At 46.6% G+C, this 15,622-nt stretch overlaps 2 protein-coding genes across 4 annotated transcripts in view; both read left to right on the top strand.

Annotated features, from left to right (window-relative positions):
* galnt13 (UDP-N-acetyl-alpha-D-galactosamine:polypeptide N-acetylgalactosaminyltransferase 13) overlaps positions 1-15,622 on the top strand; it is a 36,860-nt gene that overhangs the window by 18,691 nt on the left and 2,547 nt on the right. The window contains exons 9-13 of one of the 3 annotated variants that reach the window (XM_042080724.1): positions 5,014-5,153; positions 6,555-6,653; positions 6,766-6,900; positions 8,742-8,953; positions 15,032-15,617. In XM_042080724.1, coding sequence (XP_041936658.1) covers positions 5,014-5,153; positions 6,555-6,653; positions 6,766-6,900; positions 8,742-8,927 — 560 coding nt within the window. In that variant the 3' untranslated portion in view covers positions 8,928-8,953; positions 15,032-15,617. Of the gene's footprint in view, positions 1-5,013; positions 5,154-6,554; positions 6,654-6,765; positions 6,901-8,741; positions 8,954-15,031; positions 15,618-15,622 lie in introns of those variants that run through there. The other 2 variants (XM_042080733.1, XM_042080737.1) reach the window with 2 other exon arrangements.
* kcnj3a (potassium inwardly rectifying channel subfamily J member 3a) overlaps positions 8,341-15,622 on the top strand; it is a 36,190-nt gene continuing 28,908 nt past the window's right edge. Inside the window, exons 1-2 of the mRNA XM_042080750.1 lie at positions 8,341-8,346; positions 11,136-11,138. The gene's annotated coding sequence lies outside the window, so the exon portion shown is untranslated. The remainder of the gene's footprint in view (positions 8,347-11,135; positions 11,139-15,622) is intronic.

A 15,622-nucleotide genomic window follows, 5' to 3' on the forward strand; every position in this document is an offset into this window, starting at 1 on the left:
CCCCCCACCCCCCCTCTCTGTCCAGCGCTCATGTGAGCGGACTCCCTGCGGGACGGTTTTCGCCCATGAGAGAGTGTGGATGCAAGTGAGGCACGTACCGGCCCTACCTTTACCTGGGCAATGCTGTTTGTCATGTTTACACACATAGCGAGCCAGCGAGAGAGCAAGTGAATGAGGCGAGCTTTCTGGAGGGTGAGGTGTGTGTGGTGGTGGGTGGGTGGGGGGGGGGGGGGGTCACAGGTAATCTTTTATTCATGGCAGGCATTGTACTAAAGTGTCTTTTTGGAGAGAAGGGATGGAGCAGTTGAGAACTGCCGCTCACATATTCATGAAAGGCTGCTTTTATGATCCGGTCACGGGCCTCACGGGAGTGCCACACATCAGTCCCTACAGGCCACTACAGCTCGCCTTCTCTCTGTGTGTGTGTGTGTGTGTGTGTGTGTGTGTGTGTGTGTGTGTGTCAGTCAGAAATAGAGAGAGACACAGGGAACAAGGGAATGTGGAAAAGGACAGGACACCGGCAGACCAACAAAGAATGAGACCGAGTGAAAGAGTGTAGAGACTGTGTGTATGTGTGTGTGTTTGTGTGTGTGAAATAACAAGAATGCCAGCATCCTATTCCTACAAGCGGGGTAATGTGATTACTCTTTGTGTTGCCTCTGCCACATCCAATCAGAGCACATGAGTGTGCGTGTGTGTGTGTGTGAGTGTTTGTGCGGGCATGCAGGGGCATCCTGTGCCGGCGCCCCGCTCTAATCTGGTCAGGCTGTGGAACTGGAGTGGCCGGAGGGCAGCTCAGGGAGTTCCTATAAGTGCTGCACCACCACCACCACCACCACCTCCATCACCCCTGCCATCCTCCACAAACCCGTAGCAGCCTGATGGATGAGGGGCCCAGAGGCGAGGCGAGGGGGGGGGGGGTGCCGGCGGTGGGGAGGGAGTGGTCGGGGTGTCTGGAAGTGGAGATGAGGGCGTGCAGGGCAAGGATGGGGTGGAATTGGGGTGGCAGAGGGGCACAGCAACTGAACTCACTGAGCTCATCTTAAAGGTGGGGATCATCAACAGACTTCATTTTTCTTCCTACGCACAAGCACATAGTTAAAGGAATACACACACACACACACACACACACACACACACAGACACACACACACACACACACACACACACACACACACAGACACACACACACACACACACACACACACACGCGCACACACACACACACACACACACAGACACACACACACACACACACACACACAGAGACACACACACACACACACACACACACACACACACACACACACACACACACACACACACACACACACACACAGACACACACACACACACACACACACACAGAGACACACACACACACACACACACACACACACACACACACACACACACACACACACACACACACACTTGCCCACGCAAGTTCTAGCACACCTAAGAAATAAATGAGGAATTTCAGTCGAGCCAATTAAATTACCTGTCTAATGTGATTATTCCTCCTACAGTCGTCATGCAAATTATCAAATAAAACAACTGCAGGCAAATGGCTTCAGAATAAAGCTGCACTGCTTCTCTGATGCAATGCTAATTTAATAGCATATATACAGTTTACAAAAGGATTGAGGTGTTTAGCGTTAGCTTTTCATGGCTCTCACGTACTGACAAAAACAACAAAAAGTAGCTGTATCTCCATGAAGCTTCTTCAGAAGTTGTTTTTGTCTCACACTGTTGCACAGCAAGATTTGAAACGTGTGTGTGTGTATGTATGTGTGTACATGTGTGTCTGTGTGTATGTGTGTGTGTGTGTGTGTGTGTGTGGTGTGGACTCCTGCAGATAACCAGGCTTAGATCATGACAGAGCTGGCCGCAGCGTTCTCATCACACGGTTGACTGCAGATCACAGCATTAAAATAAAAAAAACACTGTTTGATTGCGGCTGGAGATATTGCACCGCAGGGTTGCAGCACCTTGGTCCCTGTAACCTAGAAAACAACGCCACCAAACCGCTGCGAGCTTCTGAACGACGTTGGTCACCCCCCTACCCCGATATTCTAGACTTGTGGCTCTGGCCTTACCCTTAGTGTGCTCGCAGCCTTTTGAAAGGGGGATCTCTTTCTGTTAATCCATTTGCTCACCTGTCAGTTCTCACAGCATGGCCTGGACAGACGGGAGGGCACTCGAGGGCGACTTGAAAGGAGAGCCAGCTGGGTTTATTTATTTATTTTTTTACTCGATTTCATCAGAACTTATGCGGGGAAAAAAACAACAAGCCACTGACATGATGTGCAGGTGTTCACAATCCTGAAAAACGGAATAACCATCAGCACACACTGCTAAGAGTTCGCCCACAATAAACGTTCCATGGTAAAGAGGGTCCCTCTAGTGTACAGTGTAGGTATTACATCTTTGCAATCTGCCATGCACTTCACATGTATAAAGCCCTTTCCACATCCATTCACTCAATGCATGCTCTCTGTCTTTGCTCACTCACAGAGGGAGTGCTGCGTGTGTGCATTGTACAGGTGTATTAGGCAGCGTTATCTTGCAGTGCTGGACTGTGGATGATGACTGGCTATCGGATACTGCCAGGCAGCGCATCCCAAGGCTGCTTGGCGAGAGTGATGAAGGAGGAAAAATGGCCGTTTGCAGCGGGAGAGAGAGCTCCTTCCCGTGTCCTGCTGCTGGCCCCAGCGAAAGGCTGTAATAGCTTTCGGCAGGGGAAAGACAGAGCGAGAGAAAGAGGGATAGAGAGAGAGAGAGAGAGAGAGAGAGAGGGAGGAAAGAAGAGGGAGCGCTGTGGTGCCCCCAAATGCTGCATTATTCATTTACAGGTGGCACAGTCAAACGTTTTGGAGGCGCCCGAGAGGAAGAGTGGAGGCACTCCGCAGCCACCTGAGATCTCGGCAGGAGACGAGGCCAAGCCTGCAGCGCCCACTCGTGTGTGTGTGTGTGTGTGTGTGTGTGTGTGTGTGTGTGTGTGTGTGTGTGTCAGAGTTTCCGCTAGAAAAAAATGGTGCCGCTCAAAGTGACCGGCAGAGGTTTCGTTTTCCGGACATTTTGATGATATGCCGGTCAAATATCCTATTATCCCTTCTTAATTAGTCAAATTGAGGAAAACTGGAGACAGGCTATGTAGCTTAAAGAATGACATAATAAGGCTGTATAGAATGCAACATGTTCATTAGCCTAACTTAAACATGCCTAACAAGACAGCAAGAGTCCGCTTCGTTCGTTGTTTTAAAAAGGCTACGTTGTTTGTTGCTGCTACCCACATTATCTCCAGTGGTGACTGTTTAACTTACATGTACACCGATGATGCGCACACACAAGAATCATGGGCGGATTATGAACTTTCGGGCCCCTGGGCCCAGATGTATTAAGGGCCCCCCACTTATTGTCGTATATGTGGGAGGGGGGGTTTGGGGGTCCTCCCCCAGAATTTTTAAAAAAATTTGTTTGATGTGATTTCCTGTATTCTGGTGCATTTTGGGGATGGCCAATACTAAATTTAATCAGATTCATAGCCTACATCCTGATTTGTTGATATTGAGGCAATGATTCCATGCAAAGGCTTGGGCTTCAGGGCCCCCTGACCCCTTGGGCCCCTAGGTAATCCATCCCTGACAAGAATAAGCGCTCACACCACTACCCCCTAATGCTATGCCTCTATATTTGATAACAATAAATTAAGATATGTTCCCTATTCTGGGAAATGTTTAGTTTCTTTTTCTTTCGGCCGCGGTTCAATGATACCGTTTAATTGTGCCAGAAATTATCCGCGGACCAGTAATCGCCTCGTCGAGGAGGCCCTAACCCTGCAGATCATAGACAGAGAACGTATAGGCCTACTGTATGCTTTGGGTTAAGAACACTTTGCATGTCCAGTGTACATGGAGAATGACAGTGTCTTGGAGCGGCCGCACCCCCCCCCCCCCCCAAGTTCACTTCCAATGTCACTGATTCCGACAGATACGCCCGACACTTCTGCTTTTTATCTGGTGGTGGTGGAGTTGACCAGACATCTGAGGCTTCAGACGTTACCAATTTATCATCATCCATCGCGTCTGGCCTCTGAAAAAACTTTTAAGGCTAGTCTGCCTGGGCCTGGCCATGTTTGAACCGCCTCACTCATTTGTTCGTTGTTTAACATGGACGTTTTAAGTGTGCGCTTCCTATTTGAAATGCAGCAGGCGTGTTGTTTAGCTTACTTTTCAAACGGTAGAGCCTGTTAATTTAAAAACATAGCCAGAGGATGTATAATATAGGCTTACATATTAAGGCTTATTCTCAAATTCAGATTGCGTTAGGGGACGGGATTATTAGCCAATTTCAATTTCGGACAATTTGACCGGAGAGATTTAATTTTGTCGGACATTTCATTTTTTTTCCGGCCAATGTTCGGTAATTACCGGACAACGGAAACCCTGGTGTGTGTGTGTGCGTGTGTTTATGTGTGTGTGGGTGTGTTTATGTGGGTGTGGGTGTGTGTGTGTGTGTGTGTTTGGCTAATCAGTCTGTGTGTTGGGGAGGCCCTTCAGCTGACAGTTCTCTCTTAGGATCGGTACATAAGTAAACATTCACGTCACGTAGTGCACCCTGGCAGCGGAGAATCATAAATAGTCTGCGTTGTGCAGAATCACAGAGTTCAGCTCTGTTTAGGCGGTGAGTATGAATGCATTCTCACAGTTCCTTTCGATTAGGGCCGTGGAATGCTTCATGCTAACAAATGCTCTTTAAAGTGAAAAAGTGTTTATAGGTCTGGTGTAAATGCAGCTGAAGATCAAGGTTTTTATAAGTGTATGTCATACAAAAATCACAGATTACTGCTCAGTGAAGGCCCTGCTCAGTTTGTTTGTTTGTTTGTGTATGTGTGTATGTGTGTGTGCATGTGTGTATGCGCGTGTGTGTGCGCGTGTGCGTGTGTAAGCCATGCTGAGGCGTAAGTGAACCTTCACGAATGTTGTGCTGTGTTGTGTGTTTGCCCTGAAGGTGTGGTGCGGGTGGACTATGGAGACGTGTCGGCCCGCAAGGCCTTGAGGGACACCCTGCAGTGCAAGCCTTTCTCCTGGTACCTGGAGAACGTCTACCCCGACTCCCAGATCCCCCGGAGATACTACTCACTCGGAGAGGTACGTCGCCACCACCGCCTTCCCACAACCCACCACACCCCAACAGACACACACACACACACACACACACACACATGGCCCCAACGTAGGACGTTGGACACATAACTGTCAGCCACACCAGACACGATTCATCAGGATCAAAGTGTAGCGACCACGCACGCACAGGGGTTCAGTGGAGCAGTAGGTGTTCAGCCGCGGACTCTGAGCCAAGGTCAGTGCTCGGCCGAGCGAATAATCTTCCGTGAGCAGACGCGGAGGCACGCAGCTCAAGAGGTAATAGACTTACAAGTGACAACGGGAATGAGAAACTTGAGTGATGTTGAAAGATGCAGTGAGAAGAGCGAGACCGTGGATGTGAGAGAGAGAGAGAGAGAGAGAGAGAGAGAGGACAAGGAGAGATAGAGGGAGAGAGAGAAAGAGTCTAGGGGGGGGGGGGGAGTGGTAAAGAGAGAGATGGAGGGAGAAAGAGTCTGGGAGAGGGAGGGATGAGAGAGTGAGATAGAAAGAGATTGTGCGTGTGAGAGATGAGGGAGAGAGAGACCATGATTAATGGTGGACAGCAGAGGGCTGGTGAGTGGCGCTGGGCAGTGAGTGTTGAGAAATGAGCCTGTAATCCCCTCCAAGTTCAATTCTGCTGAAACGCTGCGATTTTACAGCCTGCAACGTGCCGCAGTAAAACCTGCTCATTGCACTGCAAGCCACTGCAGTCTCCTCTCCTCCTTCTTCTCATCTCTCCCTCCCTCCCTCCCTCCTCCTCCCTCTCTCTTTCTTTCTCTCTCTCATTCTCTCTATGTCTGGCCATGATTCACTCCTCACCTCACACACACAGCTCATCCTGGATTCCCTCTCAAACACAGAAGCCATTACACTGTTATATTATTCAATTTTAGATGCTGCTGATGCAAGATAATAACTGAAGCATAAAGCACAGGGCATGCCCGGCATTTAGGCATATATTAGCTTGATATTAAACGGCCCATTGGAGGGGGAATTCATTAAGTAACAGACCTGTTGGAGTTGTTCGCCGTGTTTTGGCTCCATGGCATGACTATGTTCAGTCATTTGTAGTTCCAAAACAATGGCTCTCCCAATTATAGGTGCTGTCATTCTGTATCGGTTGTGAAACACTCTTAATAGCGCAGAATGGTCTGTTCCATTGAGCAGGGAATGTTCAATTATGTATTACATATCTGTTCATCTGAAAATAATTATTAGATTTGAATGTGAGGCACAGGTGCCGTCTCCTAATTCATTTGTCAAGGAGACTTTCTACACAGGAGAAGACCAATGGGTTGTAGCTGCTTCAGACTAATGTAGTGGTCAGATGCTGCTTGCCTTACTATTCCAGTTTGGAGTAGGATTCCCACCTCACAATCAAGCTGTTCCTCTTTCTGTTCCCAGATCAGAAACGTGGAGACCAACCAGTGCGTGGATAACATGGGCCGCAAGGAGAACGAGAAAGTGGGCTTCTTCAACTGCCACGGCATGGGGGGAAACCAGGTGAGCAGAGCAGAGCAGACCCTCCGTCCCAGTCACAACACAGAGCTTGGGCAGCAAATGTGTCGCCGATGAACTTGACACCCAATGCTCTTCTGCTTGTGCGCCTTTACAGGTGTTTTCTTACACGGCCGATAAGGAGATCAGGACCGACGACTTGTGTCTGGACGTCTCACGCCTCAACGGTCCAGTGGTCATGCTCAAGTGTCACCACATGAAGGGGAACCAGATGTTTGATTACGATGCAGAGGTATGCCTTCCTATATTACATACGCTGTATATTATTACAGCAATACGGCTACAATATGAAGATGGCCTACTATACTTCAGTCTGACACCCTGAAGGATTGTCTGTAACGAATGAGAATAGTAGTAGTTGTTAATTTTGCAGACTAGTCTCTGTACTGGGATATCATATCGTTGCATCACTCGTGGAGGTGCAGGGCTATTTGAAGCCACCAGGTGGTGCCAGGTGCCTGTGGCTCATCCTTAGGCAGACTCGAGTCTTTGTTGTTGGGGTGCAGAATGAACCTTGAGACCCCCTCCAACTTACCAGCGTCTGATTGTCTCTCTTGTCTTTGCCTCAGTATGTGGGCAAGTGGGAGTATGATTTTAAGGTAAGTTGTGCTCTGTGAGTGTCAGTGCAACCCCTGTGTGACATTATGTGGTCAGTTTTAGTAGGCGTTCTAGTTTGACCGGTGATAGTGTGTATGGTGTTTGGTATAATGAGCAGCCCCATGTGTCCCCGTGGTTGTATAACCTTACATCCCTTAGCAAGGTTGTTACATGAACCTATAGATCCCACAGCCGAATCGTTAACATACCATGCTGGTAAGCCTGAATGGAGTGTAGACTGAAAGCCTGTGTGTGCATCTCTATCTTGACATATATTCTCTATGGAGCCAGTGGCAGATTCTTGGAAATCCGACATTGAGAGAAATGAGAGCTGGCTGTGGGGCAAAGGGAGATGCATGAAAGTAGCATCAGAAGTCCAGAAATAGCTGTTGATTTTAATAATGGATTATTTATTACAAGGCCGGGGGAGGGGCTGCACTATTGGGACATGATTTTTAATGTCAAAAATGCAATGTCTCCTTCCAGAGATTCTCTTATCTTTGTCTCAGGGGCACTGAACCTGCCCCCTCCCCTCTCTCTCCTCCATCTAATGCAGTATGGTCTATTCATAGGCCAGAGAGAGGGAACACAGTAGAGAGAGAGAGAAAGGAGAGGGGGGGGGGGTGCTGTGAGATGGGAGACAGAGAGAGAAAGAAAGAGAGAGGGGGGTTACAGTGTGTGTGTGTGTGTGTGTGTGTGTGAGAGAGAGAGAGGTTGAGAGAGAGTGAGAGAGACAGAAGAGAGAGAGAGAAGACAGGGATGACAGTGAGAGAGAGAGACGAGAGGGAGGGAGAGAGATGCTGCAGCAGCGTTGGGCTCTGTGCTCCGTGAAACATGAGACATTAAATTATTTGTGGATGAAGAAAAATGTCTGCCTCTCATTTGTGCTGGTCTGCCCTCGTGCTGTCAGGCACTATTTTGGGCCGGCGGTGACTGTGGCGGCAGCAGCGTCGGGAGCGGCACCAGACGGCAGCCGTGGCGACAAAGAGCCTCCCTCTCCGTCCAGACCCATGCCGCTCCGGCCACTTTTATCCCATTTGCGCCTCGTTTGTCTGGGGCCGCTCCCTGCCTCGCCCCTCAGGTTCCCGTCAACCACATCCATTACCTGTCAGTCATGTGTGCCGCCCTTTGTCCCTCAGCCATTACCCATTCTCCAGCTGCCCAGTCACGCAGCTCCAAGAGCCACAGGTGCTGTTTGTGTCTGGACACACAGTCAGACTGTTTTGGGCTTGTCTGGTCCACCCATTACCACCACCAGATGACCACCACTACTATTATCTGGACATTGTCCCTCACTGCCATTTGGTGCAAGTTCTGAGTAGTTAGTGTGGCACTTTTGTTTGGTTGTCTCATCTCATTTAACCATCAACATGTTCCATCTGACTCCTCCCCTCCCTTCTTCATCCACTCCACCTGCATGTGGCGCCTGCTGGTGTCGTTCCCTACTTCACCCCCCACCTCACCTCCCGGATGCAGAAGCACACTTTCCTGCACATCATCACACAGTCGTGCCTGACCATCAGTCGCTTGGAGGACGGCACCTGGGGCCCCACGGTGGAGTACTGCGACGACAGCCCACTGCAGACCTGGATCCTGCGCAACTTCAGCCGGATCGAGGTCTTCAGGAAGCTCTATTACAGCCCCACCGACTACTTCCTGTAGCCGCTGCCTGTGTCAGAGAGTGGCAGGTACAGTGGGAGCCTAGCAGTAGGGGAGTAGCTACACTGTAAAAAATTACTTGTTGTTTTAACTTGGAAAAAGTGAGTAACCTGGTTGCCTTGAAATTGTACGTTGATTGAAAATCATATAAAAAGTTATCATAATGAGGCAATGAAGTTGCATCAAATAAAGATAGCATGTTGATCTGACTAATATTCTAAATCAGGCAAGTTCAATCAACTAAGGCTTCTTTGTCAACACAACATAATTTTTGATGAATGTGACTTAACATTAATTTAACTTGAGCAGAGGTTTGTTCCCAGAATGCTACAGCCCCAGTCAACACATTCTTAAAAAGATACACATATCAATCCTTACTGAAATTTAATCTTGAAGTAAAATACATAACTAAGTGACAGTGACACTAAAGGCTATATTGTCGTCATGTTGTCGTGTAATTATTCGTTGGTGCCACAAACCATCAAAGTAGATGACCTTCCAGAACACACTAATCCTGTGCATAGGGCTTAAATTGATGGTGCTGGAGGCAGGAACATATGTACACAAACTTAGTTGTGCATTGTTGGCAGGGTGCGATTTGTAGGGGGGGATGGTGAGGATTTCCCCCCCTCTGGTTTTCCTATCCCTACCTCTGCTAAATTATTTTTATCCCCGGTGGGGACAACATTTATCCCCCTCTGCCCTTCATATTGATTAATGCTACTTCATATAAGTAAAGCGCTGCAACGTGAGAACAGTCTAGTAGGCTAGCCTACATAATAATCTGACATCAAAAACGCACCGTCACCGTCAGCACTCATGCTGCTGTGCTGACACAGTGGCTGCGTGATAACTTTATTTGGCCTTGATCGTGCAGGACATTTCAGAATGTCGAGTGTGTAATCCATCATAAATGGCTAGTTTCAATGGTTTCAAAAAGTTAGCTGGACAAATGAAAGAATACGAGAAGGATTCAGTGAAGCATATCGTCATATTTTAGAACCTTTAAAATTTGAAAACTGATGCAACTGAGATGGAGGACAACTGCACGTAGAGTAGAACGTAGGCCTGGGCATGGGCGGATTATGAACTTTCGGGCCCCTGGGCCCAGATGTTTTAAGGGCCCCCCACTAATTGTCGCTCATGTGGGAGGGGGGGTTTGGTGGTCTTCCCCCAAAACATTTTTAATTTGTTTGATGTGATTTCCTGTATTCTGGTGCATTTTGAGGATGGCCAATACTTTAATTCAATCAGATTCATATCCTACATCCTGATTTTTTGATATTGAGGCAATGATTCCATCCAAAGGCTTGGGCTTCAGGGCCCTCTGACCCCTTGGGCCCCTGGGCCTGGGCCCGGTAGGCCCGTGCAGTAATCCATCCCTGCTAGCGCGTGTTTTAACAGCTGCAAGAAATAGAAGCTTCATGGTCTTTATGTTCTGGTTCGTAAATTATTTTCATAAAACTTCAAGTTGCCCTATAACTTTACTCTCTAAACTCTTCACTGCACTGTAGCCAATTAACTGACCGTATGATAGTAGGCTATTTATTTTCTGTAGGCTACAATAAACACATTTACTTTTTCAACTTTTGCAATATTACACACTTGGCTACTGAACGCAAATCAGCAGGAGAGAGAATGCACGTAGCCTACGCAGCGTGTAGCGCAATGTTCTATTTGGTTACCAACTAACACTGTTAGCCAATTCACTAACTTAAGACTTCAGTGCCATCATATACGTTTTTTTCACAACAAATACAGAAAGGATGGAGGCAGCAAAAGTAGAGGAGTAATTTCAGATGGAGCAAGAACAAGGTGAATTTGTATGATTGTCAAAACGTAGTCCTACCCTGCAGTAGAGGAGCTGATCATCATACCAAACACACTCGCTGTTTAAAGTCATACACCACAATAAACTAAAACTAAAATGTTACAAAGGTGGCAAAATTAATATAGGCTATTATTAGCCATGACATTACTAGGCTATGAATCGTTCGTTCATTTTTTTGATGAACAAACTTATTCAAAATCATCCCCCCCTCTGGCTTTTACACAAATCGCACCCTGATTGTTGGCATTGTGAATATAGACTCCCATTTTACCATTATTAGTCCAGTTGCTACACCTTTTATATCCATTCATAGTAAATGGATACGGCCTAAGAATCTAATTGAGAAAGTAGTCTATTTTGCATTGAATCCAGAGAAGAAGTATGTCTACTCTCTAAAATGTCCTATATTTCAATAACGGTCTTCTCCAATCCTGACAATGAAAATCTCTTACACAGTAATTTTACTCATCAGTTGTTGTACGTCATACACATCCAAAAAAGTCACAATAAACAGTAATGAAAAAACAATAAACATTATAAAGAAGAAAATAGTTTACCCATAATCCCTAACTGCTGTAGTTAGGAACATAACTTACCATGTTAAGTTCAGCTCACATGTTATTGAGTTCACTTCAAAATCAAAGTTGAAACACTGTTAACTCATGAAACTTAGTTGAAATGACATGACTCACTTTTATAAGTTAAAGTAAGTTAAGAAAAGACTTTACTATGGCTTATTGTTCAAAACTTTTTTACAGTGTAGAAATACTAATACTAAGCAACAAATACTATTTTGTATCAACTGTGCCACTAGTTTACAGGCAATAACACTGATTTCTAAGTTATTTGAACAACAGTGGCGAATCACAGTCAACTTGACAAAATAATATAAGTTAAGATAACACCAAGGGCAAATACTTTTTTACAGTGTATAGTTCACTTGTGACTGCCAGTTCAAGAATGTTAGTAGGTAGAGTGTGAGTAGTCAAAAAATCATAGTACAGTAGGTTTTTCTAGGCTAGTCTTGGCTGACTAGTTGTCAAGGTGCATCAGTTCTGATTGAAACATTTACTAAGGATGGATTTCGACAAACTGTTTGAATATCATTTTCTCCTTGTGTAGCAGTTTTGTGTTTTATAGTCCATTTAAATCATTGATCGACATGTCAATCACAGATGCCCGTCTTGTTTATTTATTTATTTATTTGTTTTTCTCCCCTGAGGAGCGTGACCGTGGCGGTTATAGGGCGCCGGGGTTTGTCCTGCCTGGTGAAAGTGAGCGTGCCAATAAAGCGGGTCGCCGGCTGCTTTCCAGCTATTACCGTTGACCTTTGGAGATGAATGTGGGGAGACAGGAACACAGGCGTGTAAAAAGAGAAAGCAATAACGGCCGTCCTGTGACAGGCTCCTATCGCCGCTGTGTTTACGTACCTCACTATCTAGCAGACCTTTTCCCAACCCCCCCCCCCCCCACACACACACACACACACACACACATACACATACTCACCACCACCACCACTACTACCACCTGTCCAGCCAGCCTCAAATTAAATTTCATTTGACATTTATTCCGTTACATAAATATTTCATTTTTTGATGTGAACATTTGGCAGCGGTGGAGGCACTGTGCACAGTGAGTGGTGATTGGGTGGGGGGGGGCATGATGTGTTGTCTGAATGGAAACGCCAGGCAGTTTTTAATATTTATTCGTAGTTGATTATCGCCGAGGCCGATTGGAGACGGGGCTGGCCTTTGTTTACAAGCTCTTTTGAAGTGAGCGCCTCATTGTCAGCGGGCTCTTTCATGGCGACGCCCTCGCGGAGATGGAGGGCGGCCGAGTTGACGCAAACCCAGCAGCTGCAGCACCATGTGCCGCTCAAAACAAAAACAACCAGATCTCCTTCTCTCCTCTCCCTCACACTCACATTCCCTCTCACGCACTCATGCTCTCTCCGTCTCTCTCTCTCTCCCTCTCTCTCATTGTCTGGAGCCTGCCTCTCAATTACGCCCACTCTCTCTCTCTCATTCTCTTTCAAGGCTTTTGTTTGTTTGTTTTTAACCTGTATCTCATCATCTCTCATTTTTGGACTTTTCGCTTTGATTTTTTTTTTCTCCACTCTCTCCGTCTCTTATTCACCAAGTCACTTTCTCTTTGTGTCGTGCAATGCACACCCTGGCTGTTGGTCTGGGCACTGTGGCGCTCTCTTTCATGTGAATATGCCTGCTGCTGGGTCTCGGTTTCAAACTCATTGTTGTTTGGACTCGGGCGTATGCATTGTTATTTCCCTTTGGAAATAATTACTGTGGTTATTATATAGCTGCTGCGGATATGGAGCTAATGTTTACAGCAGTTTGTATCCTGTACACAACTTGTATCCCGCAGTAAGACGTTCCACGCGGCATCAAAGCCAAACAGGTGTGTGGGGTCACGACAGTAGGTAGGAGTGGATGTATGTCAGACTCTTAACTTCATTACAATAGCGTATGGACAGACCCAAAGAGAGTCTGGCATGTGTCAGCATCAGCAATTTCATTGGAGTCGGGGGGTATGGAAGATACAATCCGCTTTTTAATTAGCTGGGTTTCAGACAAGTGTACACACACACACAGAGAGAGAGAGAGCGAGAGAGCGCACAGTACTCCACCTTTGTCCAGGAACACAGACATAGAATGGGACCTGTGAAGGACTAAAAAAGCGAGTCCTAATTAGACACTGACCAAAACCCAATGCTTTTCATGTTCTCATTACACGAGGGGGCTTCATATTCCATCCTTATTTTGATGGTGTCACAACTAGCACAATAGCTTTGGCAGCGTTTACTCATCCATAATGAATGGGGACGCTAAGGATGGAAGCGTCTGCATATCACTGTCATTATTTCACCACTCCATCCAAATAGCCGAAATCGCCCATGAACAGCCCAGTCTCTTGCAAACCACTGACCGTGTCTCCATGTGATTTATGGGAGAGGGACTGAGGCGAATACATCACTTCTGACATGTTTTGTCAGGAATGACCGCTCCAGTCAATATTGCTACAATGAAAAGCGCTCACACCAAGGCCTGAACATGTCATGTTTTTAAGACGAGAGGCGTAATCATGAGTGTGTTTAGCATGCTAGCTGGCCTTTGACCCAGTGTTTTCATGGTTTCCTGAAGCAGCTTGTCTACAAAGCAAGCATTAGGATAATGAGCTATTGAAATGCATTGTAAAACATGACTCAGGGTCCACGTATTTCATAGCCACTGCATAGTAGATGCCTTGCTCCTCTAAGATGGTGGTAGAGCACTCAGAAGGACCTGTTGCGTGCTCACATGACATCAGCTCAGAGGTGTGTGTGTGTGTGGTGTGTGTGCTTTGTGTACACTGTGTAGGGCCAGGCCTCTGTGATGGACTGCCCTGCCCGTTCTGCAGTTGTCTGTGCCGTGGCAGTGGTGCTTTGTCATTTTTGTGCTTAGACAGTGTAGAGGTGTATAGAAGTGTGTGTGTGTGTGTGTGTGTGTTTGTGCTGTGTGTGTGCGAGTGTTTGTGCTGTGTGTGTGCGACTGCCCACTCGCTTTTGCATCTGAGTTTTCCACGCTCATTAAACATAACCCTCTGTCACCACGCCAAAACTTGGTGGTGTTTTCTTTTCTGAAAAATGATCTTTCCGCCCCAAAAGCAAACAGCATAAACATCGCTGTTCACACACTCTTTATTCACCCCACCCTTCCCCCTCCTCCCCTCACACCCCCATAACACACACACACACACACACACTCTCTCTGTCCCTCGGTCTCATCTGTAATGAGAGACGAGAGGCCAACAGTGGCTTCAGGACTTGTGAACGCCAAGGCCGCATTAAAAGGCATTAGCGGCGTATTCTGCTCCATGTCCTATTGTGTCTCTCCAGGCAGTGCGCTCTGATAGGCGCTCTTAATTATGGCCAGACAGCTCGCGTGATTAGCACCGATCCTTAAACTCGAGGGGTCTGCCTCGCTCATTACCACGGGTCTCCAACTTTTTTGATGAGCGTGAAAATATGTGAACGCACCCCAAGTATTTGACATTTCCTTGTTCATGCGTGCACAGTGAGTGATTACTCCCCTCTCTCCGAAACCATTAAAAACAATCAGGGTTTGACAGTGTTGCTGTGGGTGTTGTTGTTTTTTTCTTTCCTAAGAGCTTTTGATACTATTTCAATTCAGTAGAGGCACACGCCACTCAGACAAAAAGCCATCGAAGGCCATTTTGAGAACTCAAAAGAGCTTTCATGTTCCCTGTGTTTTCTCAGAGATGGCAGTCACTGGATGGTGAACGAATTACACACCAAAGTTCAAGTTCTCCATTATGGTGCTGTCGATCTGAAGAGTGTTGGTGATATTGGGTCTATGGCGTTGGGTGATGTCGTGTTTGCATTGCTTTAATTACGGTTATATTAAGTAATAAGTAAGTTCTGTTTGAATTAATGTTGTTGTTGTTTTAATCAGTGTTGTTGATGAAGTGATGTGAAGTGGTGAAGGCCCTCCTCCAACTCCACTCTGTTTGTGATATAGTAAAATCATTTGGTCTACGGCGTTGGGTGATGTGGTGTTTGCATTGCTTTAATTACGTTTATATTAAGTAATAAGTAAGTTCTGTTTGAATTAATGTTGTTGTTTTAATCAGTGTTGTTGATGAAGTGATGTGAAGTGGTGAAGGCCCTCCTCCAACATCACTCTGCTGATGCCTCTCTGTTGAGCTTCATGTGAATATCACACACACTACTATGTGGGCAGGACTCGATGTTGACATTTGTTGCATCGTCCATGTCTGTCTAACACCTAGTCCGTTGTTTGTGTTTTGCTGTCATTTGACCCTTGACCCTACCTTCACCTTCGTTACA

Source organism: Alosa sapidissima, chromosome 2, assembly GCF_018492685.1.
Source record: "Alosa sapidissima isolate fAloSap1 chromosome 2, fAloSap1.pri, whole genome shotgun sequence".
NCBI classification, from domain to species: domain Eukaryota; kingdom Metazoa; phylum Chordata; class Actinopteri; order Clupeiformes; family Clupeidae; genus Alosa; species Alosa sapidissima.